The sequence below is a fragment of the Desmodus rotundus genome, chromosome 2 (genome assembly GCF_022682495.2).
Source record: "Desmodus rotundus isolate HL8 chromosome 2, HLdesRot8A.1, whole genome shotgun sequence".
NCBI lineage: Eukaryota > Metazoa > Chordata > Mammalia > Chiroptera > Phyllostomidae > Desmodus > Desmodus rotundus.
In genome coordinates this window covers 79,975,139-80,002,958 of record NC_071388.1, presented here as the reverse complement: position 1 = coordinate 80,002,958, position 27,820 = coordinate 79,975,139, and the positions used below count along the sequence as shown (strand labels likewise).

At 42.2% G+C, this 27,820-nt stretch overlaps 2 protein-coding genes across 7 annotated transcripts in view; one reads left to right on the top strand and one right to left on the bottom strand.

Moving 5' to 3' along the window:
- The window catches only part of ST3GAL6 (ST3 beta-galactoside alpha-2,3-sialyltransferase 6), a 97,276-nt gene that overhangs the window by 59,759 nt on the left and 9,697 nt on the right, over window positions 1-27,820 (top strand). For 4 of the 5 annotated variants that reach the window (XM_024558180.3, XM_024558181.3, XM_024558179.3 and 1 more), the window contains exons 7-11: window positions 4,843-4,938; window positions 6,632-6,818; window positions 6,916-7,053; window positions 10,248-10,400; window positions 11,694-12,753. In XM_024558180.3, the coding sequence (XP_024413948.1) occupies window positions 4,843-4,938; window positions 6,632-6,818; window positions 6,916-7,053; window positions 10,248-10,400; window positions 11,694-11,780 (661 nt within the window). In that variant the 3' untranslated portion in view covers window positions 11,781-12,753. Of the gene's footprint in view, window positions 1-4,842; window positions 4,939-6,631; window positions 6,819-6,915; window positions 7,054-10,247; window positions 10,401-11,693; window positions 12,754-27,820 lie in introns of those variants that run through there. The other variant, XM_024558182.3, reaches the window with a different exon arrangement.
- The window catches only part of DCBLD2 (discoidin, CUB and LCCL domain containing 2), an 89,014-nt gene continuing 74,771 nt past the window's right edge, over window positions 13,578-27,820 (bottom strand). For both annotated transcript variants that reach the window (XM_053918309.1, XM_024558178.3), the window contains 4 exons: window positions 25,063-25,156; window positions 21,805-21,854; window positions 18,182-18,319; window positions 13,578-17,518 (listed from right to left, as the gene is read on the bottom strand). In XM_053918309.1, coding sequence (XP_053774284.1) covers window positions 17,049-17,518; window positions 18,182-18,319; window positions 21,805-21,854; window positions 25,063-25,156 — 752 coding nt within the window. In that variant the 3' untranslated portion in view covers window positions 13,578-17,048. The remainder of the gene's footprint in view (window positions 17,519-18,181; window positions 18,320-21,804; window positions 21,855-25,062; window positions 25,157-27,820) is intronic.

Below are 27,820 nucleotides of genomic sequence, written 5' to 3'. Positions count from 1 at the left end.
GTAAATTAGACACTCACCCAAAGGACACTGGAAGTTATTGTTTTACATCTAAGGAAGCAGGGAAAGCCAGGAGCCTAGCCCAGGTGGAGGAAACCAAGGAGAGAATACATCACTCCTTTGGTGGTAGGTGGGTACCTGCTGGGGAGCGAGGGAAGTGATGAGCTTCGAGGTGCGTGGTTCAGACCATGTGTTGGTATGTTACGTGTTTCCCAGAGTCACGGCAGCATGGTGAACACTAGGCGTAGACAAGATATTATTGCCAAAGAATAGTGCTACGGATACCCCCCAAACTGTTTCTTTTTTAAAAAAGATTTTATTTATTTATTTTTAGAGAGATGGGGAGGGAGGCAGAAAGAGAGGGAGAGGAACATTGATGTGAGAGAGAAACATCAATCGGTTGCCTCTCACACGTTCCCAATCAGGGACCTGGCCCGCAGCCCAGGAATGTGCCCTGACTGGGAATTGAACTGGCGACCTTTTTGTTTGCAGTGTGATGCTCCACCCACTGAGCCACACCAGCCAGGGGCTGAAACCATTTCTAGTGTTATATATGATCCCCAGGAAAATGTGTGGGTCTTTGCAATACCCCTTACCAGGAGGAAAGTGAAATTTCACTGACAGGGTTTCCTTTCAGAGGCACTGGCAGACTTTCTTCCTATGGGGAAGGGCCCTCTCACCTCCCATCTGCCTCCTTCCAAGCTGACAAAGAAAATAAAGTGAAATTTCTAAAAATGTGATGACTATTGAACTGTAAAGCATGCTTAGAATTGGGGTTCTCTACGGTCCATCCTAATGACCTCAATCACCTATTCAAAGACCCTATTTCCAAATATAGTCACATTCTGAGGTGCTGGAGGTCAGAGCTTCAACAGATCAGTGGTCTGAAGGCACAGTTTAGCCCATAATATTGTGGGAGGGAACAGAGATGATGTAGAAATGCTCCGTTTTTTTCCTTTACCGATCTGGGACTAGTGTGTGTCGGGCCTGTGAGGAGGTGACCTTCCCCACCCACTGTGAGCCCAAAGGTGGAGGTTCTGGTGAGGGTGCTCCCAGCCCTCTGCTCCCACTAACCTGGGACTCATCCGTCCAGCTTGTCCCACAATCAGAGAAAAGGGATCCTTAATCCAGGCAGCTAAGACACCCGCTAGGACCCTCTAGGTCCCTGCAGCACCACTAATCCTTGAAGAGGGCAGAGATGATTCACATCTGAGCAGCCCAGGTGTTGGGCACTTCACCTGATGCCATAAGGCAGTTCTGTACCCACTGGGATCTCAGTGGGGGTCTTCCCAGGTCATCTAGAGTGCAGGGCACTGTGGCGATTTGGAGACACAAATGCCACGCAGAGAAGGCAGAGGCACAGCCTGCCTGTCCAGCTGTCCCCATCAGCTGTGGAAGGATGTGGTTGGATTTATTCATTCATTCAACAAATGCATGCAGGGGCCAGACCTGTGCCAGGCACAAGTGCTTAGGATTTGTTAGCAAACAGAACAGACAACAACCTGTGACCTCCTGGAGCCTCCGTTTCAGTTTTCAGTGAGAGGGAGGGAGGACCATGTGGCTGCACCTAGAGGTGCTTGCTGTGAGGATGTGCATTTGGTCCTGGGCACTGGAATTCCTGGCAGGGTTTCTGGGGTTCCCCACAGCCAGAGGAAACTTCTGGGTTTTTTTTTTCCCCTCCTCTGAACACTAAGCTGAGATACATTCACAATTGATGAGGGACTTTTCTGGTAAAAGGGAAGCCTTATGTCCTTGTGCACACAACTTACTATATCCTGAAAAAAGTCCGTTCAAATGTCACTTTCTACGAGAACTAGTCTGACCACACCAACCTGTCTAAAAAAAAAAAAAAAAAATTGGGGTTTTCTTGAGTGAGGCAGTGTTTAAAGAGATTTCTTTCCATTTTTCCCAAGTCTTTGAACCTGCTGGGACCATAACAAGGAGGCTGCTGGAGAGGCTGGGTGCAAGGAACACCCCTCTCTCTGTGGCTAGTCCTTGGGGCTCCTGTAGAAGAGATCTGCCTGCAGCCCTCGACTCCCCCTTTTTGTCTTGGCTGGAAGGTGTGGTGTTGGGTCTGTGAGAGGAGGTCCAGGACCTTGAGTCTGAGTGGGGATGGGACATATTTTTTTTAAAAACTTTTTAAAGATTTTATTTATTTATTTTTTAGAGAGAGGAAAGAGAAGGAGAAGAGAGAAACATCAATGTGTGGTTGCCTCTAGTGCGCTCCCTACTGGGGACCTGTCCTGCAACCCAGGCATGTGCCCTGACTGGGAACTGAACCCGCAACCCTTTGATTCGCAGGCCTGTACTCAATCCACGGAGCCACATCAGCCGGGGCAGGGATGAGACATATTAATAGGACAGACGGTAGCTTTTATTATGTGTGGCTCCTTTGGCCACACATGATCTAGGGCTTGATGACCAACTGCAATCCAGTCTGATACAGATAACACCGAGATGCAGCCTGTCAGTCCACCGCCGAGCAGTGATTATGTAACTGCCGGGTCTGGAACTGAGCTGAGCTAGCCTCTTACTGGTGTCGGAAGTCCTCGGTAGAGACTCCAGGATAAGAAGCCAGAGACGTGGTGGTGGCCTGTGCTCCTACCATGGCATGTGGGTGGTGGCAGCTTGGGTCAGGCTGGGGGCCCCATGCCAGGATGGAAGCTGTAGCCCTGGGGCCACTAGACCTTTGGGCAAGGTTGCCCTTTCCCTTGACGGGGAGGTGGCCTCAGCCTTCATTCAAAGCACAGGGTCCGTCTAGCTACCATAACTGTAGATATTCCCCTCCACCCCCGGGAAGCTTACCTGGCAGGAGCACAGCTCTTATTTCAATCCTGTCCATTCCTAGGACTGCCTGCCCATTGCCCAGTATGCTTAGCATTCCACTGGGGTGATGGAGCCAGCTTCAAGTTCAGCCTCTCGTTTGCATTAAGCTGACCCCTCAGTTATGGAAGGAAAGGTCAAATAAGCTGTGTGTGTGTGTGGGAATTGCTACAGAGCATTCATGGATGGATCTGGTCAGGAACATGGCAATAGTCCTGTTTTCTTTCTTTCTTTTTCTTTTTTTTAGATTTTATTTATTTTTAGAGAGAAGGGAAGGGAGGAGAGGAAGAGGGGGAGAGGGAGAGAAACATCACCGTGTGAGAAACACCGATTGGATCCATTGCCTCTCACACACCCCCAACTGGGGGCCTGGCCTGCAACCCAGGCACAGGCCCTGATGGAGGAATCCAACTGGTGACCTTTGTGGTTTGCAGGACAACGCCCAACCCACTGAGCCACACCTGTCTGGGTGAGGGAAGGGATTTGAATATTTACCGGGGCTCGAGCCCTCCCTACCTCCCTGCTGAACAGGGCACTGTTAACAAAGTTGCCTTCCTGGAATTAGGAGGAATGTCAAACTTGCATAGAAAAGCATCTAGAGATGTTACTTTCATAGTTAAAGACAAACCAAGTTTAAAAATAAACATCTCTAGAACTCATTGTGACGTCTCCACGAAAGAGGTTTTGGGGCATGTCCTGTGGGGGGGGCAGTGTCCCCCCCACCTCTCCCTGCCAACCCCGTTAGACCCTGCGCCTGGGAAACTTTGGGTCAAAAAGTAGACACCGATTTGGATGAGACTCTTAAATTTTGGGAGCTTAGAGCCTCAAATTAAAACATGTAAACAAGTATTCTCAGAATATTTAGTGTTAGAAATATCAAATAGATGAGCTAAGCAAATTCTAAATAAAACAGGTAAACTTTGCATATAGGACTGTGCACCTTGTTTTCTAGCCTGGCAGGACAGTGCTTGGCACTTTTTAATGGTTCCTGTACCCGCGCACTCTCTGTTTAAATATTCCACAGCATTTGTGCAATTTTGCTACGTGGCATTTCCTAAAAGCCTCACAGTCTGGAGTTCATCTAGTGTGCTGATTCTCTGCTCCTGGGAAAAAGTCTTTTCTTTATACTCCCACATCATGAGGGCGGTCTCGATGGCCGTCCCCTCTGCAGCTTCATCCCCGCAGGCGAACCACACGACCTGTTTCATCCTTTCTCGGGGTCTGGCTGGTGGTGGTGGGAGCCCAGAGACAAATGGGCCATGCTGTTTGCTGAGAGCTGACGGGACCCAGTCCGGGGTCCTCGGCTGGTCCCAGCCATCAACAGGAGGTCCCACTGTGTCCTACTTTAAAGCTCTTTGCCAGGAATGCAGAATGAATTTTTAGTTTGTATTGGTTAAGCTGGAAGGACCGGAACATATTTGGGGAATTTACAGGACACGGGCAGGTACAAAGAAGCTGCACCGTCCCCACCTGATTCCAGCCTGCCTGTCGGTACACTCACAAGGGACAGTAGCAACCCGGAGCGAGAAGCGCAGGGAAGTGGGCGGCACCGTGAACACTGTACACACGGGTACCGTGGAAACACACTGGTATCAGCGTCAACATGCAGAGTCCTGTGTTGAGAGGGGAGTTTTTGTAGCTCAAGTTCGATTCAAAGTCCTGTATCTCTTCAGAGCATGACTTTGAAATGTTACCTAACAGTTTTCTGAACCTCCTTCTTCACTTGTAAAATGGAACTATCAGGATTACTTCTCTCAGAGGGTGGTCATGACAATCAGATGAGGGGCCGTGAGTGGGCTGGTCAGAGTTAATAGTTGCTAACGATGATGTACTTCCTACAGATTGTTCTCAAAGTTCGTGTCTTTCTAATCCATCCGTAGACCTTAAGTCACAGTTGGTCATATACCTACTTTGCAGTAAGTGAAATTGGGCTTTGGGTTCCTGAAAGTATGAATGGGTTCTTGTGGTCACCCAGTTTTTTCATCGATGACTCAACCTCTCACTTGTCTACTTGCCCGACAGTGTGCCGTGTAAAAAGTGCGTGGTGGTTGGTAATGGAGGAGTTTTGAAGAATAAGACATTAGGAGAAAAAATCGACTCCTATGATGTAATAATAAGGTAAATATTCCTTCTCACTTGTTAAACTGGAATTGTTTCAAAAGACTGTGGTTTCCTACTTTAGTGCCGCTGTGTTTTAAGGGGAGGAGGGATGGCTTCAATCTTCAGTACACTGCGCAGCTTCGTCTCCCAGCCGTTGGCTAGAGTAAGGCTACGTTTCGGCTCACTCACTTAGCAAATATTCATTAAGTTCCCTCAACATGCCAGGCAGCTCTAGCCGCCGGGGATATAGCAGTAAATAAACAATGTCCTTGTTCTCTGTGAAGCTTACATTCTAATGAGGGAAGAAAACAGTCATTAAATAAGGAAATATAATAATAAGTGCTGCACATACAATTAAAAATGTGATAAGGATTGAGTGACTACTGTAGGATGGACGACCACTTTGAGGAGACACCTAAGCGGGACGGAGTGGCCAATCGAAGCTAGCCCTATGGAGATTAGGGAAAAGCAGTGCAGACAGAGGGAATGTTTCCTGCGGGTCCTCAGGAGGATACAAGCCTGGGTTTGAGAGGAACAAGAAGACCAGTGAGGCAGAAGGGCACAGGCTGGGGGAGAGGGGTGGGCAAGCTAGGATTAGACTTTGGAAGCTGGCATTTGAGCCGAGATTTTACTTGAAGCATGACAGGAAACACTTGAAGATTTTTACGCAGGAAAGCAATTCGATCTGGTTACCTTTAACACATTGCGACTGTGGCATGAACAATGGAATATGAGGGACAAGTGTGGACATGAAGAGGCCAGTCAGGTTGCTGTGTGCAGGCAGATGATGGTGACTGGGAACAGGGTTGTCGTAGCAGAGGAGGAAAGTGGACAGACTGAGACGTGTTTCAGAGGCAGTGTTATCAGGATCTGCCAAAGTATTGGATGTGAGTGGAGATGGGAATAAGGGAGCCACAGCAAGCCCTTGGGGGAAACACCATGGGCAGAGTGTGATGAAAGTTATTTCAAGTGTGAAGACTGACTTATTACACAGAGTCAGCAGCCAAGGGTCCAATAGTATTTATTCTCCTTTGGAACAATGTTTTGGAAACACAGCATTCCTTTGCATGGCCTGTGCAAAATCTAACCTTGGCTTTGAGCATACACAAACCCAACAGGGCCTCTGGGGTTCTTTATCTAGTTCGCTCCAGCAATGTATTCATCTGGTCGTGGTTGGGTATAATACGGCAATTTCATGTTGCTACTTAATTTCAGAGCACGGTGGTTTTGATGGGTCTTCATCGTCAGTGTGATTCTTGCCTGTCGGTCACTTAGACACACGTCTGCATGCTACATGAATGTGTAACACTGGGCAAGTAACTTTCTCTCTGAACCGCAGGGCCCTTATCTGTAAATTCAAGAGGTGTTGTTGGAGTGTCTTCCAAGTTCTCTCTTAATTCTACTACTGGGGTTCTTACATTCACATTTCTTTAATTAGCCTTCAGCTTTCCTGGAGGTAAGACTCAATTACCAGTGCCCCCACAATTAATTTTCAAATACAAGCCCAAGTTTCTGCTTTGATCAAGCAGCTCTTTCAGAAAAGGGAATTGTTTCCTTGGCTGTTCCGTGTGAAAGATCGATGGACTGACTGCCTGTGCCTCAGAGGACTGGACGGGTGGCGGACGGTTTGGCGCACGGAGACTCTGGCGGCTGTGGTGGAAATGGCCCACACGGCCGTTGGGCTACATGTCTGGTGTTTTACTCTCCACAGAATGAATAATGGTCCTGTTGTAGGACATGAAGAGGAAGTTGGGAGAAGGACAACCTTCCGACTTTTTTATCCAGAATCTGTTTTTTCAGATCCCAAACACAACGATCCTAATTCTACGGTGATTCTCACTGCTTTTAAGCCACACGATTTAAAGTGGCTGTGGGAATTGTTGACTGGCGGCAAAATAGTAAGTTGGCACATTGATCTTCCTTCCAGTTACCTTCAGATGTTTTTCCATAAAAAAGACAACTACTAAGTTTTATTTTTTATATTCTCTATTTCAGAACACTAATGGTTTTTGGAAGAAGCCAGCCTTAAACCTGATCTATAAACCATATCAGATCAGAATATTGGATCCTTTCATTATCAGAATGGCAGCTTATGAGCTGCTTAACTTTCCAAAAGTGTTTCCCAAAAACCAGGTATGTATTTTTTGGTGCGCTCTTTCAAACTAAAACTCTGACTAGTGTAGACCAGGGGACCCCGAGGGATCTTGGAAACGATGAGAACCAAGACTCATGCATGAGGTGGCTTCTGAGGGCCTCGTTGGAGTTACTAAAATTAGATATCTGTAGATATTATCTTTGCGTTTTTTTTTAGGTTGCAAGCAAAAGAACCTTTAGTGAAGGTTTTTTCTGTCCTTGTGGGGGCCCTCTGGGGTCTCCATCTGTACTTCCAGATGGCTCATCTCTGATAGCCTCGTCTTCCACGTTCTGCAGCTGGGGGGCGCTGAGGGCAGGCCGAGTTTCAGGGCCGTGCGTGGCTTTCAGGCTAAAAAGAGTGGTCTGGAGCAACCCGGGACAGAAATATCACAGGAAAACCAGAGGCAAGGTGAGGAAGGACAGTAAGGTAGTTCAGAGATATTGCTGCGGTCGCAGAGGAGACACTGGCACCGAATTCTCAGGAAATGGTAGTTACAGCAATATTGACCGTTCTTGAAACTCCCAGTTCTTCAGTTAAAAGAAAGGTCACTGACTGTGACTTTTGTAGACCTGTGTGTCTGTGATCCCTAGAAAACGATGCCTAGGTCTGTACAGTGGCCAAGACATGTTTTTCACTTGAAGCCTGAGTCACTGTGTAGCATACTCTCATGGCTGAAATGAGGGCTTTTCTTTATCTTTTGGGAATCAGGGAAAATCCCAAGAAACACACATCATGTGTCTTTTCTTTAGAATGATAACAAAATTCTAAAGTATTACATGCTTGAAATCACTTACAAAAGGAATATTTAAAAAAAGGATATCCTTCCTTTCCCTCAAAGCTCACATTATCTCTTGAAATTTTTTTGCCTTCTATATCCTTCTAGACTTTTCTATGTATTTATAAACACATCCACTTTTTGTGTGTTCGATATAATTGTACCGTAGGTATTGTTCTATTTTCCCTCCATTGAATTAACAATTCCCCTATTTAGAGACATTTAGGTTTGTGCCCAGCATTTCCCTCTGTAGGTACCAGAGAGACGCTTGTGCTTACAGGGATTTTCTGCACACCTGTATGGTTTCTGTAGGGTAGACCCTCAAAAAGTGCAGTTTCCAAGTCAAAAAACCTAAGTGATTTTAAATTTAAACCCTGCTTCTTAGTATGGAGAGGAAAGGATTCTTAATAATTTCTTAGTAATTCTGAGGTGAAAGGGCTCCTGAGTGTACGAATATATTTTGTAACTTTTCAGGCCTTATTTTCCTGAAAGGTAAGGTCAGATTTATCACTTGTGCTTGGTTTTAAGTAGCGTCTTAACTCCAGAAGTGCAGGGGACCCTGATCTTACTTAGACATGGCAGTAGAACTAGCTGTAACTAGATTACAGGACAGGGTGTCCCGGTAGGACAGGGTGTCTGTCCCAGGAGCGCAGTGAGGACACAGCTGTATTAGAGAGGTCGCCCAGGTCAGGTGCCATCCAGAGCCTGAGCACACACAGTAAACCCTGGTTCTGGAAACGTGGAGCCACGCAGGTGAGAGGAACTAGAATAAAGGAAGAAAGCCTGTTTGGAACGGATGAGAGAGAGCATGGGACACAAGCAGCAGAGGCAAATCTTTAATAGGGTTTTGCTAGAGGGCAGAGAAGTGGCTGGAAGAGAACATAGGATCAAGGATAGATTTTTTAAAAAAGTATGTTTGCATGCTGAAGGAAGTGAGGGGAGAGAGCGGCTACTGTAGCAGCAGAGTGGCGGAGAGGAGATGGGACTAGCGTGGTGCACTCATGGAGACGCTGGCTGTAGGCAGAAACAGGGGCATCTCAGCCCTGTTGAGAGGAGTGAGTGCTGAAGATTTGGGTAAAGATGAAGGTAGTAGATTTGGAGTTGGGAAGATGATGTAGTTTTTATGTGATTTCTTGTTTTCTTAGAAAACTAGGATTAAATTGTTAAAGTAGGAGGAAGGCTAGGGCTGTTGGAGGACAGAGGAATGTAACTGTCATCTTGGAGAATAGGAATGGAAATTTACTAGGGATGGAACTGGATTGCTGGACCAACTGAACGCCTGCTTGAAACTTTGGTCATACACGTTACATGTGACCAGGCAAGTACGTTGCTTCTCTTGCTCCGTTCTGCTGCTTGGGTGTGGGTGTAACCAGGATTAAGATTCTGTCAGGTGTAATGCAGGTTCTGTGGGTGACGGGTGCCAGAGAACTGAAGGGAATAATCATAATGAAGTGCTCTGAGGTGTGACGAAAGGAAGTCAGGACATGGGGAGGCACAGGAGATGGATGCAGAGACGGGAGTGGTCAGTGAAGTTGGACGGCTGAGTCCTACGTCTCTGACCCAGCCAAGAACCTCCTTTTCCAGCATACGGTGGAGGCGTGTGGTGAAGTCACAGTAGTGCGTGGGGTAAAGAAAATCTCGTACCAAAGGCTGTTAGGCTTTCTTTGCCTCCTGGGGTTTACTTGACTGTTTACTTGACTGGGGTTTACTTGGCTGCTTTGATTTCCTTTTCCTTCCTCAAAATCCTGATTAGTCACATGTAATTTCCATGGGCTCTGTAAAAAATATTTAATGGAAAGGAAACCTCCCTGAACTTGTGATAAAGCTTTGATACAGCCCTGACTGGTGTGCCTTGCTGGTTGGGTTTCACCCCTCAAAGGTAAGGTTAGGTTCCCAGTCAGGGCCCAGGCCTGGGCTGTGGGTTCACCCCCCGGTTGAGGTGGGCACGAGAAGCAGCCCATCGACGTTTCACTCTCACATCCATGTTTCCCTCTCTCTTCCCCCTTCCTCTGAAAAAACCAAAACCACAAAATAAACCAACCCTTTGACACATTCTGTTTATGCCTTCGAAGGCCATCCTACTGAGAAGTAGAACTTGGAATGCCGAGACCCTCCTGTGTAACACCTGTTGTTATAGCACATTTCCTGAATGTCTGTATGTGTGGGGGGTTTTCTTTTGTTGTTTTAAATTACTCAGGATCCAGCTGAGACTGTGATGTTACTATGCATATGTCTGGAATCCTCGTTTTCTAGTCAGATACTTACTAGTGCAACTTATCACTGACGTTACTTGGTTAAAGTTAGTCTTTCCCTAGAGCTAGTTAAATTATAAGACTTGTAAGATTAGGGCACCCACATAGGCTTTGGGAACAGGTGCCTCATTTGGACTTTAAGAAAACTTTTAATTTCCTTCCCCAGAAACCCAAACACCCGACGACAGGAATTATTGCCATCACACTGGCATTTCACATATGCCATGAAGTTCACCTTGCCGGTTTTAAATACAACTTTTCTGACCTCAAGAGTCCTCTGCACTACTATGGGAATGCCACCATGTCTGTGATGAATAAGGTAATAGACTTGTGCGTGTGTAACCTTTGGTTTTTAAGAGTTGGAAAGCTATTTTCTCTCTTCTCACCCTATCATTTTACTGAGGGAAGAGCTTTTGAGAGGTTGAGGGCCTGAGAAGGGCCACAGAGCTACCAAGTGCAGAGGTTAGGGCCCGAGTCCAGAGCTTTCTGCTGCAGCAGCGATTCCCAGTCTGTGGGCCTCGGACCCTTGGGAGATGTCAGTGTTTGCCAAGTATCGCCAGCCCCACATAGGGGCCAAGCCTCATCTTGGACACTGTCCCAGATTTGTACCATTTAAATATACAGATACATAATCTACTGTTGGAGATACTACAAACCCACCTAAAAGCATTGCCATTTCCATAGTAATTATTTTCATGTTATTTTTTCAGTTAAATAGACAAGAAGGTCTGTAACATTTTAACTCCATGGAAGAATCTTTATGGCCAGAAAGGTTATCATCTTTTAATAGTAGATCATGCTTCTCTTGAATTAGGGATCAATGGTAGTTGATTTGATTCTTCAAATTTTTATTTAATAGACTGGGAAGGAGTTTTCTGTTTTCCTAATTCTAACTTGGATTAGTGGCACATCCTAAATGATAGGATTGAGATGTTATCTGTACATTTTTAATATTGAACTGTGATTTCCACAAAGTATATGGCTATAGCCCATGAAATCACAGTCCCCTTAAATCATCATCTCCAAATGCTAGGTATGCTGAGCAAGTGGTATTACTCAGGTTACATCTTAATCCTGACTTTCTGTGCCCTCCCTTACGACGTCAGACAAACACTTGAGTAGTTAGGGGGCTGGGACAGACTTCAGGCTCTTTTCTTCTCAGCCCTAATCTTTCCTGCAGCACATTCGGTATTTCCAGTCATCTAGAGACCACCACATTAAAACACCTTCCTGAGGGAAGTTGGGATACCCATCAGTAGAGGAGGATAATTTTTTTAAACATGAGTTCCAGGTGATGACTTTATTAAAGTGATCAACCCATTTGGATTTACAATTTTGGTATCTAGACTTCTACCATTATCCAGTAGACCAGAGGGTGATGTGAAGGAGCCTTTTCAGTGATGGTTTAAGTAGAAAAAGTGGATTTTAGGGAAAGCTCTGGCACAAGAGTGAGCAAAGAAGAGTAAATTAGAAAGGTTAACACAAGTTAAGTCCATGCCACTTGCCATATTTGAGGTTTTCATTGAGAGGTTTTTTAGATACGGCATATTCTACTGCTGCTATTATCTGAGGTTGGGACACACGGTGATTTTATTTTACTTTTATTTCCTAGAGTGCGTATCACAATGTGACTGCAGAACAGCTCTTTTTGAAGGACATTACAGAAAAGAACTTTGTAATCAACTTGATTCGAGATTGACCCTACAGAGATGATACTAACAGTATATTTTATTTTTATACTGCAATTTTTAGTTTATTTTTAAATGTATGTACTTGTCAAGAAACGAGGTACAGGGTCCAGCAGAAGTAATGCCTGCTTGAGTGTGGTTGGTAGGGTAATATGTTGGGGACCATATGGGGTAATAATTTATAGTTTTAATTTGAACATTTCACCTAAAATGTCATATGGTGTGCTTCAGTGTGGTATTGTTATGTTACAGAATTACATGCTTATTTTGTAATAAAACAAGATGTTATTTGTGCTGGACCCTGTATATTAAGCTTATTGCCACCTGGTGATTCATAACCACCAGCTTAATTTCTATGACTATATTTAATTTATGAAAACTAAGAGAGATTAAAATATCAGGGAAAGAAGTTGTAATTGCATTTAAAAAATAAGCTAGTTTTCTGAGGTGTTTTTAAACATCTTTTTAGTTATTTCATCTTAAACTGTTGAAGGGATGTGATCTCCTAGGAAGTACGGGAATTACATTCACTGTGACAAAGGGAAGTACAAGATGACATAAGTGGCTGCTGTACATGGGGGGGCGGGGCTGGCATGTGCCTGTGCCTTGATGTGGAGAACAGGAAGTGCTTCAGGTCTGCATCTGGACGGCTGTTTAGTTTCTGTTTGTTTTATTTGAGGAACCCGACTTGAATGTTAAGCCCGCTCTGAATACAGCAGTGTGCATGGTAATGGAAATCGAAGATCATGTGGTGTAATTAGGCTTTTTGTCCTGTAATTAGGTAAACCACAATTATGGTGAGTAATTAAGTGGAATAAAGATGGTAGTTTTTGTTTTTAAGTGGAAATAGGTTAACCGTGAAATTCTAGACAAGTAAATAACCAAAGAATGCGGTTTTTAAAGTCTGGCAACTGCATTATTTCAAAGAAATAAAGTTTATACAAAGAAGCTGAGTTAGACATATTCAAGGAGAAAATCCTTAAACTTTGTGTGTTGCCTGATTTAATTCATTAAGTTTAAAAGTTTACTATTTGAAGGAAATTAGAAAGATGAAAAAGGCACAAGGACGGAACCCCTTTGGAAGATTCAAGGTATTTTTGGATCTAAATGGTATTTTCATCTCTCATCTTCAAATGGAAAGCTTCCCTGGCTACTTAGGGTTCACCAGAGAAGAACCCTACGAGTGGCAAACCAGTCAGTCGTACGAACGTGGTGAGCTGGTCTCCCTTCCCGTTTTGATGCGAATCACTAAAGGCCACGGTGCTGGGGGGGGGGTAGGGATAAGGGGTGAAGGAGAAGAGAACAGAAGTTATATGATGTCAGAAGAGATATGAGTTGAATGAATTGGCATCACTAGGAGACATTGACATTACTGAAAACCAACCGACCTCTCTGAAGAAAGTGTATAGAGGGTGAAATATTAGACCAGAAACAGGAATAAGGGAAGTACTGACAAAGCAGGGCAAGGGAAGAAAATTAGTAGTGGACTTAACCCAGATCCACACGTTAAATATGGATGATGTTCTGTGAATAGCATACACTTGCACAGTACCAGTTCCATGTGATTCTCCTAGGAACTCTGAGGTGGAAAGGCAGGCACTAGCTGGAGTCCACGTGCCAGTGTGACCGTTCCCTCCTACCACACAGCCGAGCCAGAGGCTGCAGCTTGGCTGTTGAAGTTCAGTCTGATGTAAAGTAATTCCAGCTTCGACAAGGATACTGCCGGCTACAGAAAAAAAGTCAAAAACCAATGGTGGCATTTCTAAATGGTACTGTGGTTACTATAATATTGGCCATAAAATTTTCTGATGATGTTAAAACAGGAATCTGGCATTTTGTGTAGTATAAGGGAGGGGTGCAAATCTCAAGGTGGTTTTAGTTAAGCCAAAAAAAAAAAAATCTGAGCAAGACACATATATACAATTTATTAAAACACATGAACACATTAAAATCTCACTGTTTATACAATCTAAGTTCTAGCAACATATACAAATACTGAGTGACTACAGTACATGCCGAGGTAAGAAAAGTACATTCTGGGAGAATATCACTGACACTCAAGCCATTTGTATTTCCAATATGTATTTCGATGTATGTTTTGTTTCCACCATTCCTAGTGCCCAAAAAAAAAAAAAAAAAAAAAGAGATGAAGAAACTAGTCACAAGTTGGATTAAATGAGAATTGGTGCCACGCATGACCTAAAAAGTACTTTAATAACCATCCAACTCTTAGATTTTGCAGTTTACGGACTTCAAGTTCAGAACTGAAAGGCAGAGCTAATAGGTAACTTTCAGGTGGAGCTTCACTGATTTCACTACTATCTCTTAGAAAAGTCTGAGAAGCATAATCTGTTAGTTCTTTCTGATTGTGTCATCTGACATCGTGTTGCTATAGCCCATCTGTTCTCCAGATGGCACTGTGGAGCCAAGGCAGTAAGTCCAAGCTTCACCACTTCCCATGGAATTTTAGCCACATCAGTATTTAGATGAGCTCATTTTCTGCCCCTCCCCCCGTGGGGGCAAGGGCAAGGACACACGCAACATATTTTCAATTACCGTACGATTTCTCTACTAGAACCATTTCATCAGTGAACTAAACCCATTGTTCAATGCAAAGTGCAAACAGTGAAACATGAACTTAAATAACTGGACTAGACCCTGAATACAAGAGGATCTATCTGGATTTACAGCTTTCAATAAAATATAATCAGCATTCACAACATCTTATCTTTAACTGTGCTGGTTCCTAAGATCAAGAACAGTGAAGTCAGTGTAATTTTATGAAACATGTAATGGCCACACTTGTTGCTCCATTGTCTATTTTTATAGTTGTATTAACAGGAAAAAGCATTCAGGAAAAAGCATTTAACTCAATAAACCACAGTGACTTAAGTCTTTTACATGTTTCAAGCAAAGAATAAAAATTCAAGGAAATTTTATAAAAAATGGTTGATTTCACATTTTCAGTTGTTACTTGATTGTCTCCAAAGCTGTATATATATATCAGATATATAAATGTAGTTAAAAAAAACACACCAAACCCCCAGACTCAACTATGAAAACAAACTAAAAGTACAAAACCAGAACAACCCTTTGTGTCAGGCTCAGCTCTTCATTTGGAAAGTCAAATGTATAAAAGTAGTAAAAACTCAGTATCTGTAAAAATCATTTGGCAGTGGGAGGCCAGCGCAGCGGCAACATGAATCAAGTCTTCAAACACGCGTCGTTTAAGAAAACACTGGCTTCTCAAAAAAAAAAAAAAAAAAAAAAAAAGTTCCATGGGAAAAGTAGGTGCACACAATTACACAAAAATAGTGAGCATCTTCAGGAAAATGGAATAGTCACTGAAAACATTTCTCTTAAAGCTTCAGGCATATGATTTTAGGAAAAGTATATTCTCTCTGTACTAAGGATGAATTAAAAAAATAAAGCAAATTGGTTTACTCTCTTCCCACCTGAAAGGGGATGACTGTTAATACATGTGCTTCACACATTCACATGTTCTAATAAAAGTTCAACACCTGTGCTTTTTGTTTCAAATATTTTGAAACAAAGTATGTATTGGTTTTTCTATGAATAAAATGATGCCTCATAGTGTATCTGGAGAAGCAAAAGCAAATGAAACTAAAACCAACCGAGTCAAGTAGAGGGCAGGGAGGCTGCAGAAGTAAACAGTTCTGTTTTGAAGCAATGATTTAGATTACTGACATACTCAGGAAGCAACAAATGAAGACCGTTTGCCACTAGTCAAAGTTAGCAAATGCTGGCAACAACATAATCCGGTGGCCCAAGCCAACAGAGATGACTTGGACCTTGTACATTTCTACTAAGTCTATGAATTAAGGTTTACAGAAGAAGGGATGTCAAATTTTAATCACATGGTCAGCTTATGTCATGTTGCCAGTCTAAAGCCATTTAAACATGGTTTTTACATTACAGGCTGGTAAACTGCAGACGATTTCTATTTCACAAACCTAAAACTAGGCAAGTGGCGACTAACAAGTTGCCCAGAGGTATCATCACGTGAAAGGTCACGTGCTGGGATGCCGTAACACCTCTTCCCTAGGTATGATACAACACAGAGAACTATTCACACCCCTCACCACACAGCAGGCACGATCACACAGAGCTGACGCATACATGTGGGTTTATAGATCTTATAATAGTTTACGGAAAACTGAAATTAAATTTTTTTTATTTGATTAAAAATAAAAAATACCTTGTGATTTAAAGAAAAAAATCTACTACACATAAAAGTGAAAAGAGCAAATTCCGGTTCCTTTTTTTAAAAGGTAATTTATATGACTTCTGAAGAATGAGTCTGCCTTTCACGGTGATAACTATCAAGTGGGTCATGTTTACAGTGTCTACTTGGAAGCCCTCAACTTTTCACAACTCTCTCAGGAAAAATCCCACTGCAAATAAAGTTGGAGGGGAGGAACAGCATCTCTTTTATAGCTTTTTTAAATTGTAAAGTTCTGTTTCCACACAGAGAAGTAAACTTAAACGTCTGAATTTGTGAGGTTTGATAAAGCAGTATCACCCCCTGAAAAAACTCAAACATTTTAGAAACACAAGAATGGGGCTGGCCACCACGGATCCCAGGCAGAACAAGCAGGGATGGGACCAGGTCATGTACCATGAATGTCAAAGCACTTAAAAGTGTCAAAAAGTGAAAAGTCAATCACCCTGCTCATTACAAGTCAGTTTCTCACCTAGAACTCTCCTAAGGAAAAATGGACAAGTGCGTATGACTGCAATCCAAACAATGACTTTATCACTCGTCACTATTTTTTAAAAATCCCGAAAGCAATACAGGAAGAGGAGAGGAGGAGATCCTGGCCGTGCCCACCTTTCACAAAGAGCAGGATCGCAAGCCATCGGGCGTTTCAAGAACAGTACCGTGCGTTATTGCCAGCCAGGCTGACAAAGCCGCTTCTTGAGTTTATCACATGTACCTGCAGCATTGGTAATAAATATTTACTCAGTGATTGTTAATTTCTTTGAAGTGCATAGTAGGGAGCTTTTTCTGTGTTAAAAATAGTGTTTTACAGTAGTAACAAACAGGATGTTCAAAACTTAACAGGCAAGCAGTAAGTGTGCCACAGTAACACTTTTAAAGCAAGGTGACAAGATTAGTAGATTCTGTACCTCGGTCATCCCATTTCCCCCAACGACATTCGGGACAGATATGCAGTACGTTCTATGTATTACTACCACTAATAGGAAAAAAAGGCCATGTGCTTTAAAACGATGCTTTGTAAAGAGCAGCATCACCTTCAAAGGATTTCCTTAGAAACACCACTGTCCCCGTCCCTCCCTGTTCCCGATACCTCCTGTGTGCTCTGTGGCACCTGGTACACCAACTCATCTGGGGCACTGGGACCTGGCTTCCCACCTTTTGGGGTATCATACTGGGCCCGGGCTGAGGAGCAGCTGTCAGTCCTGGAGAGAAGAGTGCTGTATGTCCCCACTAAAGGAGGCGGTTGGTTCCCTGTAGCTTTGAAAGTGGATGTTGAGGGCAGACCAACCGGAGCTGTGCTGTGCCCTGATATATCCATGACAATGGGGGTTGCGTACTCTGGCCCAGTAATTGGGAGTGGTTCAGCGTAAGCATGATAAACTTCTTGCATTGGAGAGTTGTAAGGATCCAGGTCAGCGTAGCCTGTTTCTTTTCCTTCTTCTGGTTTAAAGGTAGACCTCTGATGAAGTGTGCCAACAACTCCTCCCACCAGCGGCTGTGCGTACTCTGTGGAGATTGCAAAGACAGTCAACAGGAAAGTCAGCTCACTAACACACAGCTTATACAATTTAGGGGGAAGCCTCAGGCTCACACCAAAGCAAACACGTCTTCACGGAACTTTTGTTGCTATCAACACAGACACTGTAGGACCAACTTCAAAATTAAAATGAAAGATGCTATCTTGTATGGTACAGCAGTAAGTTAATATGCCAGAAAGCCTCATTCGTGTACTTTTACATAGAGTGTTTGTGTCAGTTCTTCAAATATATAGACAGTATTTCATTGGAAAAGAAATGTTCCATTATTTGATATTAAAATATGATTTCAGGGGGCATATTTACAATAAATACACACCAGGTTAATATGATAAATACAGTAAGGCTTGCTATAGCTTTCCTGCTCATCTTTAAACATCTCTATATCCCCAATAAAACCAAACAAATTTCCAGGTAAAAAGACAAAAAATGCCTGTAGTTTTTAGAAGTGAATGCCCCAATGTTATCGCTAGAACATCTGAGGCACAGAAATGACTCAAGATCAACTTTTTAAAAAGTGTTCTACCTTCAGAAAGTAGCTGACCTCTCACACAGGAAAAACAGAAAAGCTACTGCAAACCCCAAAGCACTTTACGGCAAGCACAGCAGTTTCTCCTTCCTGCCACGTGCTTACCTGCAGAGTCAGTTTGCAGCATTGTGGTGACCTCTCTTGGACTCAAGTGATTAACCTCACTACTGCTGTAGCGAACTGGCGTTTCCTCGTGTTCCACTGATTTGGCAGGGAGAAACTGCTTCATTCCTTTCCACCAACCTTCATCGTGATGGTAAGCAAAGGAGACCATTAAATAAAAACCTGTGTCTGAAATCGTGACAGTATATGAAGAGAAGTCCTGTTCCATCTAAGCCATTTCTGTAACAAATATCTATACAAACTAGCCTTTATGTTCAAGTCTCTTAATCCTCACCTGAGGGTTTTTTTAAATTGATTTTAGAGAGAGAGGAAGGGAGAGCCAGAGAGAAACATCGATGTCAGAGGGAAAACACTGACTGCTTGCCTCCGGTATGCACCCCAACCAGAGATCAACCCTATAACCTTTTGGTGCACGGGACGATGCTCCAACCAAGACCAAGCTTCTTTTTTCATTGTGGGAGAGTACATATAACAGAGCGCATCATCTTAGCCACTTTCACGTGCCCAGTTCAGTGGTATTAAATACATTCGCACTGTTGTGCAACCATATCCGCTGTGCATCTCTGTAACTCGTCTTGTAAAACTGCACACTCTACACCTATTAAAACGGTAACTCCCTAGTTTTCCCTCCACCCAGCTCCTGGGAACCACCATTGTACTTCCTGTCTTGGTGACTTTAACTACTCTAAGTACCCTGTGTGAGTGGAATCCTACAGTACTTGTCTTTTTGTGACTGGCTTATTCCACTTAGCACAATGTCTTTAAGGTTTATCCATGTTGTAGCATAACGCAAATTTCCTTTTTAAGAATGGGTAATATAAATGGGGGACATCTGTAATAGTGTCTACAATAAAAAATTAAAAAAAGAATATTCCACTGCATGTATATATATTACACATACATTCATCAGTCACTGTTTCTACATTTTTAACTTGTGAATAATGTTGCAATGAAAATGGGTGTAGAAACATTTCTTTGAGACCTTGCTTTTAATTATCATAGGTATATATACCCAGAAGTATATTGCTGAATTGCTGAATCATATGGTAGTTCTATTTTTAATTTTTTGAGGAACTACCATAGTGTTTCACAAAGCAGCTGTCACTTTTTACACTCCCACCGACAGTGCACAATTTCCAGTTTCTCTATTTCACCAACACTTTTTTTTTTTTTATTAGGCATCATCCTAATAGGTGTGAGTGAGGTGGTATCTCATTGCAATTTTGATTTACATTTCCCTGAAGATTAGCTGAGCATCTTTTCATGTGCTCATTGCCGCTTGTAGATAGTCTCTGGAAAAATGACTATTCAAGTCCTTTGCCTGTTTTTGAATTGAGTTGTTTTTGTTGTTGAGTTTTAGAAATTCCATACGTATTCAAAGTATTATTCCTTCATCAAATATATGATTTGCAAACATTTTCTTCCATTCTGTGGGTTGCCTTTTTGCTCTGTGTGGATAATCTTTTGAGACACAAAATTTAGACATTTTCATGAAGTCCAATTATCTATTTTTTTCTTTTGTTATCTGGGCATTTGGTGTCGTATCAAGAAATCAATGCCAAATCCAATGTCACGAAGCTCTTGTCCTAGGTTTTCTTCTAAGAGTTTTATTGTTTTTTAGGTCTTTATTTTGGTCCTTGATCCATTTTGAGTAAACTTTTGTAGATGGTGTTAGGTTAGGGTCCAACTTCATTCTTTTGCACGTGGATATCATTTTCCCCACACCATTTGTTGAAAAGACAGTCCTTTCCTCAGTGAATGGTCTGGGCACCCTTGTCAAAAATCACTTGTATTTAGGAGGGTTTATTTCTGGGTTCTCTATTCCATTGGTCTGTATCTCTCTTTATGCCACTAGCACTCTGTTCCCCCAACCACACACAGTTTTGATCACTGTTGCTTTGGAGTAAGTTTTGAAATCAGGAAGTATGAGTCTTCCAATTATGCTCTTTTTAAAGATTGTTTGGGCTATTTGGAGTGCCTGAATTTTAGGATGGATTTTTCTAATTTTGCAAAAATATCACTGGGATTGTGATGGGGATTCATACTGAATCTGTAGATTGCTGTGTGTAGTAGTGATGTTAACAATATTAAATCCTTCAATCCCTGAACACAGGATGTGTTTCTATTTATGGTTTTAAAAATTTCTTTTAGCAGTATTTTCATCACTGTGTAGGTCTTTTACTTCCTTGGTTAATTCCTAACTATTTCACTCTTTTCGACGTTATTACCAATGCAATTGTTTCTGTACTTTCTGTTTCAGACTATTGACTGTGTATGGGAACGCACTGATCTTGGCATGTTGACTCTGTGTCCTGCCACTTCGCTGAATGCATTTATTGGTTTTAAGAGCTTCTTGTGGTAGAATCTTGAAGGTTTAGTTCTTCTTAAAATTTTTGGTAGAATTTATCAGCCAAGGCATCAGGTCCAGGACTTTTCTCTGGTAGGAGATTTTTTATTATTAACTCAACCTCTTTACTAGTTTTAGGTTTGTTCAAATTTTCCATTTCATGATTCAGTCTTGGTAGGTCGTGTGTTTCTCAGAATTGATGCACTTCATCTAAGTTACTCAATTTTTTGGTGTACAATTTTTCGCAGTATTGTCTTATAATCCTCTGCATTTCCATAGAATTGGTAAGAATGTTCCCGCTTTCATTCTGATTTTAGTAATTTGAATCTTCTCCCCCCTCTTTTAGTCCATCTAGCTAAAAGTCTGTCACTTTTGTTGATTTTTTAAGAAACAACTTTTGGTTTCATTGATTTTCTCTGCTGTTTTCCTATTCTCTGTTTTGTTTAGCTCACCTCTATCTTCATTATTTCTCTCCTTATGGTAGCTTTGGGTTTAGTTTTTCTTCTGTTTCCAGTTCCTTAAGTTGTTCAAGATTATTTTTTTGCTTTGATAGAATATTCAGTGCAAAGCAGAACACAGTAGAAATCTCTATCAAAAGCATATACAGAAACAGATTACTAGCCAGATATAGTTTGTCTGTAGTATGGGTGGTTTTTAATATTGTATTTTGTTTTTTTTTTTTCAAAAAATACTTCCCAAGGTCCACCTTGGGGGGCTAGCAGCATGGGATCAACATCTACCACTGTTCGTTTTAACCCCGGTCACAGGGGTGAACCCTTGGTTCCTAAGAGTTGCTTCAGTAGTGTCCGGGAAGTGGGAGACCTGTAGGGGGCCTGTGGTGTAACTTGCAGCAATCTGCCACCTGCTGCACGGAGCTGGAATTCAGAATAGGACAACTCAACATGGCAGAGATGGCAGAGTTCACGGATTTCCACACTGCTGGACTCCACAGCAAAGTGTGTTTGTTACTAGGACCCAAGTCCTTCGCTTCTTTCAGAGTTTATATGGGCCTTGAAGAAAGCTGGCCTCCTCAAGAGAAACAGATGATAAAAACCAGGTAAGTTTTCCAGAAGAAACAGAATTCCACTTCACTACTTAGTGCCTAGAAGAGTAGAAATGAACAGAACAGAGGAGGAATGTGTTTTTCTAACAGTGCTGAGGAGTTTAAGTGGGCCTGAAAACAACTTTCCTTTCACTACTGCCGCCTGGAGAGCAGGCACTTCCTGCTGACAGAAAGAGGTGCAAAGTCATGAGTTACCTGCCCGGTCCCAGTAAGGTAAATCATAGGTGCCTTCAGTTTTTTTCTTTCTGGAAAAGTACAGAAAAAAGTTAGCAAATAGAATGAATTCATAGTAAGACAGCCCTGAAACTGCAGGACAAACACCAAAGTTAATAATTAGTCATGAGCACACATTTCCACTTGCTGCTCACCCGGCAGAGTCCTCTCTTCCATTTGACTTCGTTGAGGTTAATAAATTTTGGATTCTCAATAAACATTAACTGTCTCCTGAGAGAGTTATCTCATTACCCAACTATTTCAAAAGGAATAAATAAAAAACGGCTCAGTATGTAGGTAAGAAGACTGAATCAAATGAAAGATCCAGCCCTGATATGTGGGTTTGTGGGCAAAATCATGGAAGGTCTGATTTGGTTTCAAATACAAATTTCACACAACAACAACAAAAATTCCCACTTTTTCTTCTGCACTTATTTTTCTAATTTCCTACTTTTCACCTATGGTCCTCTGTCCCAGAGAAGTTTCAAGTGTCACATCTCCTTAATTGTGTAGGCTAAATTCCCCCAATCATCCATGATAAATCAACTCGGTCATCAATAGTGACAAATAGCTGAAGGAAGAAAACGGGATTCTCCAGGCCTGAACGATAAGAGCTACATGTACAACAGAGAAGATTCTGCCCAGTCCACCCCTTAGAATTCTGACATATCCTCCCACCCCAGGAGGAAGCTCCCATCCCTCCATTAAGAATTACCATCTACTAAGAGCCTTTTAAAAAGGACAGTTTCTGATTCAAGGATGTGAATCTAATTAAAGTTAATGCTTTGTGAGCTAGAGAGAAAGCAGACATATACCACCAGTGCATAAAAGAGGACAAGACGGTTTGGCTTTCTCAAAGAGCCCAAGCTATGTGTTTTTCCTACTTGGAAACTCTTCTCCAGTATTACACTATGCTTATAGTACTGATATTAAAGACTTCCTTATTTTAGAGTCTGACTGTATTTAAAATGGAACATTTCACTATCCCAAAGTAAAGTACAATGTAAAATTTGTGGAAGAGATGGCAGGTGCTGAAGGTGTTAAAAACTGCAATGTAACATTAAAATGCTGGTTTAATAGTAACCTTTCTCCTTGAAAATTCTCAAATTACCGTAAGACTTCTAAATAAAAGGAAATCAACAATCATTTCTAAATGCAAGTTAGATGCCTTACATGGCTAGGACAATTAATTGAATGGTATGATCATTAGCCAAGGGCTGTACTGTAAAAGATTTTATATACTCTCAAAGCTTCAGGTTATTCATTACACATCAAGTGCTTAGAACAGTGCTTGGCATGAGTTAAGGTTCCAATAGTTGCAGCCGTTTTAATTACTCTCCTCCTTACTATTTTCCACAGCCCTTTAATAGTATCTCCTCCTTTTCTCTCATGAAGCCAGCTGTCAGCAATTTCAACCACCATGCTCAGAAGTAACTTCAATTCTGCAGCTCAGACCTTTTGTCTTGAACAGACATGTATTCCATCTGCCTCTTGGGAGTCCGAATGTCCAGTGTTCTTTAAACACCACCCTGAACTGACCTGAAGACTTGTGTCCCACCTCCCTCTCACCAATTCTGCTCCTCAGTCCTCACTCCCACGTCCCTGTGCTTTAACCACAGTGGGTCTGACCTCACTGACTAATTACATGGGCAGAGGCAGCAGTGGTTAAGAGCGTGGGCTCTGCATCCAGGTCCAAAACTCCACTCTGCCAGGTACTGGCCAGGTGACCTTGGGCAAGTTATATAGGCTCCCTGTGTCACTTTCTTCTTCTGTCAAATGGGATTTATAACAGTACCTTTTTCATAGGTTGTTGTGAGGATTAAATTAGTTAAAACATGTAAGGCATTTAGAGTTACACCTAAAATCAGCATTTAATTTTCTATAAAAATGAACTGTTGCTGCTATTCTCATTGTTACTGTTGTTGCTGTCCAGTTCCCTGCAAGCCTCAGGAGTGTCTCTCCTGGACTTCCCTAAAGCCCTTTCCCCTCCCTCTTCCCCTAGAGCCCTCATACTAACTTGTTGGGCTTCTGCTTAGACAACCTCCCAACATCATGAATCTGGGATCCATGGGATCCATGTCAGGACCATGGCAGACAGTCTTCTGCACTGTACCCTCTCCCACTCTGTAAATGTTAGGGTTCATCACTCAGTATTAGGCACAGGGTAAGCGCTCAAATACTTCTTGAACGGCCAAACAAAGGAAGTCATTCTCTTGCTCCACCAAACCTGTCCCTCCTGCTGTTACATCAACTCATGATATCCCTACTGGTCTAACTGCAGAAGCCAGAAACTGCAGCTCATCCTAGATCCCTCCCACTTCCTGGACATGACAACCAGTCATGCATCCTGCTGATGAGACTGGGACACGCCTCCTGCTTCATCTTTTTTCCAGAATCACCGCGGTACATTCTTGCCTACCCTTCGTAGTTTCCTAATTCTGCTGTCTGCTCTTCTAGTACCTCTTCTTCAATCTACTCTGCAAAACTCCTCCCACTATTTTTCTACAAGCATCTGGTAATACCACCTGTGTGCCTAACACACTCCAAATGATTTCCAATCTACAGAATGAAATCAAATTTCTCTCCCCCAAAAAGCTCTCCCTGACCCTGGCCCAGGCTATATTTCTGTGGTTCCTTCTCAGTGCTCTCCGATGCCAAACCCCATGAGCTGACTCGCTATTCTGCCGACTTCCCACATAGTTGTGCTTTTGCTCAAAGCAGTGCCATCATTCTGGGCCATTCTCTACCTTCCACTATCTAGCCAAACCCAATTCCTTCTTTTTAGTAAAATATAGTTTTTCCTGAAGAAAAGATTTCAGAAAACTCTCAGGGTTCTTGCATTTGTGTTCTCCAGCACTTCATAAATAACTCGCCAAACTATATTACAGTTCATTTTGTGCCAATCCTGCTAAACACCTTGAAGACAACAAGTCTTCAGCAAGACTTCACTCTTTCAGGAAGTATTACTAAGCACCTATTTACTGTGTGTTAAGAAGTTTTTCTTATTAATGTGTATATGACAGTGCGCACTGCAAAATTTGATACAATAAAGGTACTCAGTAACTGAACATAGTTATTTTTTATGAGAATAAAGGAGAAACATGTATTTTTACTTTAATGGCTATCTTAATACTCCCTCTCAAAAAGACAAGTTACACTTCATCTTCTGTACCTAGTTTCTGCTTCATACTCGGAAACACCCCCTCCAGGACCAGTTAGGTGAAGTGCTCACACACTGACCTGTTTCTCCAATGCCAGGCACACACTAATATGAGAATGAGAGTGGTGAGGACCATGACGAGCACGGGGACTAGGACTGCGGCCAAGGCTACGTCTGGAATATACCAAAGGCGGAAATTTGAAGGGAAAGAGTGAAGATTAACCATATCAGCATTAAAAGGTTTCTATCTCAAAAAATACCATAAACATTATTTATGAAATGGGACTAGGCATGAGCTAGAAGCTTTCATGTATACATGGAAGTTTGGCACACTATTTGATCCACCTTTATATTACATTTAAAATTTTTCATAGTAACTTCTTAAATCACCAAGACAGTGATTAAAAGACAAAGGATGAACTGAGACAATACATTCTGCATGTGATAAAGGAGAAACATGTTACAGGAGAAACATGTTAACATATTACAGGATATCCAAGTCAAAAATAAAGAAAAGTCGGCAGAAACGAGTGAATACATTAAAAAAAAAAAACAAAAAAAACAAGTGACCATTCAACATGTTAGGCTCAGTAGTAATCAGAGAAATGGAAGTTAAAACCAGAATAAGATCCTATTTCTGCTTATCAAATTGGCAGATATTTAAAATACCTACTTGTTGAAGAGAATATTAGGAAACAGATGCTTTTACAGGAATATAAAAATTGATACTTTCTGTATCAGTTTGGGACAATATGTATAAACAACGATTTCTTGGCAATTAAATATCTAGAATTTATCTTAGGGAAAAAATGAAGATAACATTCAAGGATGGATCTTTAAAGAGGCTTGCTTCTATACCTGCAGAAGGGTCAAAAAGTGGAAATAATCCAAATGCCCAACAATGAAAGAGAGTAAGTATATCATGGTATCTGCCTTCTAGCAAAATATTACCCAGCAAAAGGAAATGATTTTGCAACATGACGGCACAGTGTTCATAGATACAGGAAGGTGCGTTAAGTCTAGAAAGCCAGTGGGTGATCAACAGGGCAAAAGCTGACACAATGCTGGAGCCTGCAGGGAGGAGGTCATTTAATCCCCCTATCACACTCCACAGATAAAAAGCATCCTGGGCCAGGATACAGAAAATGGTCTGCCTAAGGTCATGTGCCACAACAGTTTCTTTCTTCATACGTCAACCCCCTCCTGTCCATGAGGATGGGGCCAACCGCCCCTGTCCCCTGAGAGTTAATTGCCAGACACAGTCAGACCTTATTCACTTGTAATTGTATCGGAAAGACAGACAGGCTGACCATAACAGGAGAGGGAGAGGATGATCAATAACATGAAGCCTCTGAGAGGCAGGCTGGGTGGGTCTAGGGCAAGGTGAAGTGGTCGACCTTGGGTAGGACAAAGAACCCCTTTTTTTTAATGTAGTAAACAAAGGGTACAGGGAGTTTACAGGTTCCACAAAAAGGGAGTTTCCTTCTACCGGCTTCTATTTTCTTTGTAAATTGAATAGGTTACTGGGAGTGAGTGAAGATCTCTGGGTCAAGCATTTAAAACATACGGAGGCAACTGTTGAGGACAGGCAGAAGAGCTACCCAGGGCTCTGCCCGGTACTCCACTGAAGGAGCAGCTGGAAGTTACATGGCACCAATCTGACCATGACGTACTTCTCTCCAGCGTCACTCTCAGCCTGAATGTAAAAATGAAGAAGTGTGTAAAACAAAAATTCTGACTCAGGCTAGAAAGCACTAAGAATTCAGAAAAGTAAATGCACTTTTTTATCCCTAAAATTTGTGAAATTGGAGAGAGAAAAATCAGGTTCAGATGGATGCAGTTTGATTTAATCAGAGGCTTTAAAACACCTGCTTAGGTTTGGGTCTATATATCACTGTTCCAGAAAAAAGGAGGTAAGAGTTCAATTAAAAAGACCTATAACATTCCCTGTTCTTTTATTTGTAAAAATTTTTATAAATTGTTGACACTATTACAGATGTCTCCCATTTCTCTCCTCAGCCTTCCTCCATCCAATCCCTCCTGTCCCCCCAGCCTTTACCACATTGTTGTCTGTGTCCATGGGCTATGCATATATGTTCTCTGGCTAATCTCTTCCAGTCCCTCCCCCCTCCTTCTGAGATGTCAGTCTGTTCATGTATCCATGCCCCTGGTTCACTAGTTTGTTTTTTTCATTAGATTCCACGTATGAGTGAGATCATATGGTATTTGTCTTTCTCTGACTGGCTTATTCCACTCAGCATTGTATTCTCCAGGTCCATCCATACTGTCCCAAAGGGTAAGAGTTCCTTCTTTTTTACAGCCATGTGGAATTCCATTGTATAAATGTACCACACCTTTTATCCACTCATCTACTGATGGGCACTTGAGCTGTTTGCACACCTTGGCTATTGTAAATAATGCTGCTATGAACATAGGGCTGCATAATACTTTTCTGATTAGTGTTTCAGGATTCTTAGGATATATTCCCAGAAGTGGGATCGCTGGGACAAACTGCACTTCCATTTTTAATATTTTGGGGTAACTCACTGTTTTCCACAGTGGCTGCACCAGCCTGCATTCCCACCAACAGTGCACTAGGGTCCCCTTTTCTCTGCAACCTCACCAGCACTTGTTGATTTATTGATGACAGCCACTCTAGCAGGTGCAAGGTGCTATCTCATTGTGGTTTTAATTTCAATTTCTCTTATGATTAGTGACATTGAACATTTTTTCATATATCTATTAGCCATCTATGTGTCCCCTTTGGAGAAATGTCTATTGAGGTCCTTTACCCATTTTTTAATTAGATTGTTTGTCTTCCTGGTGTTGAGTTGTATA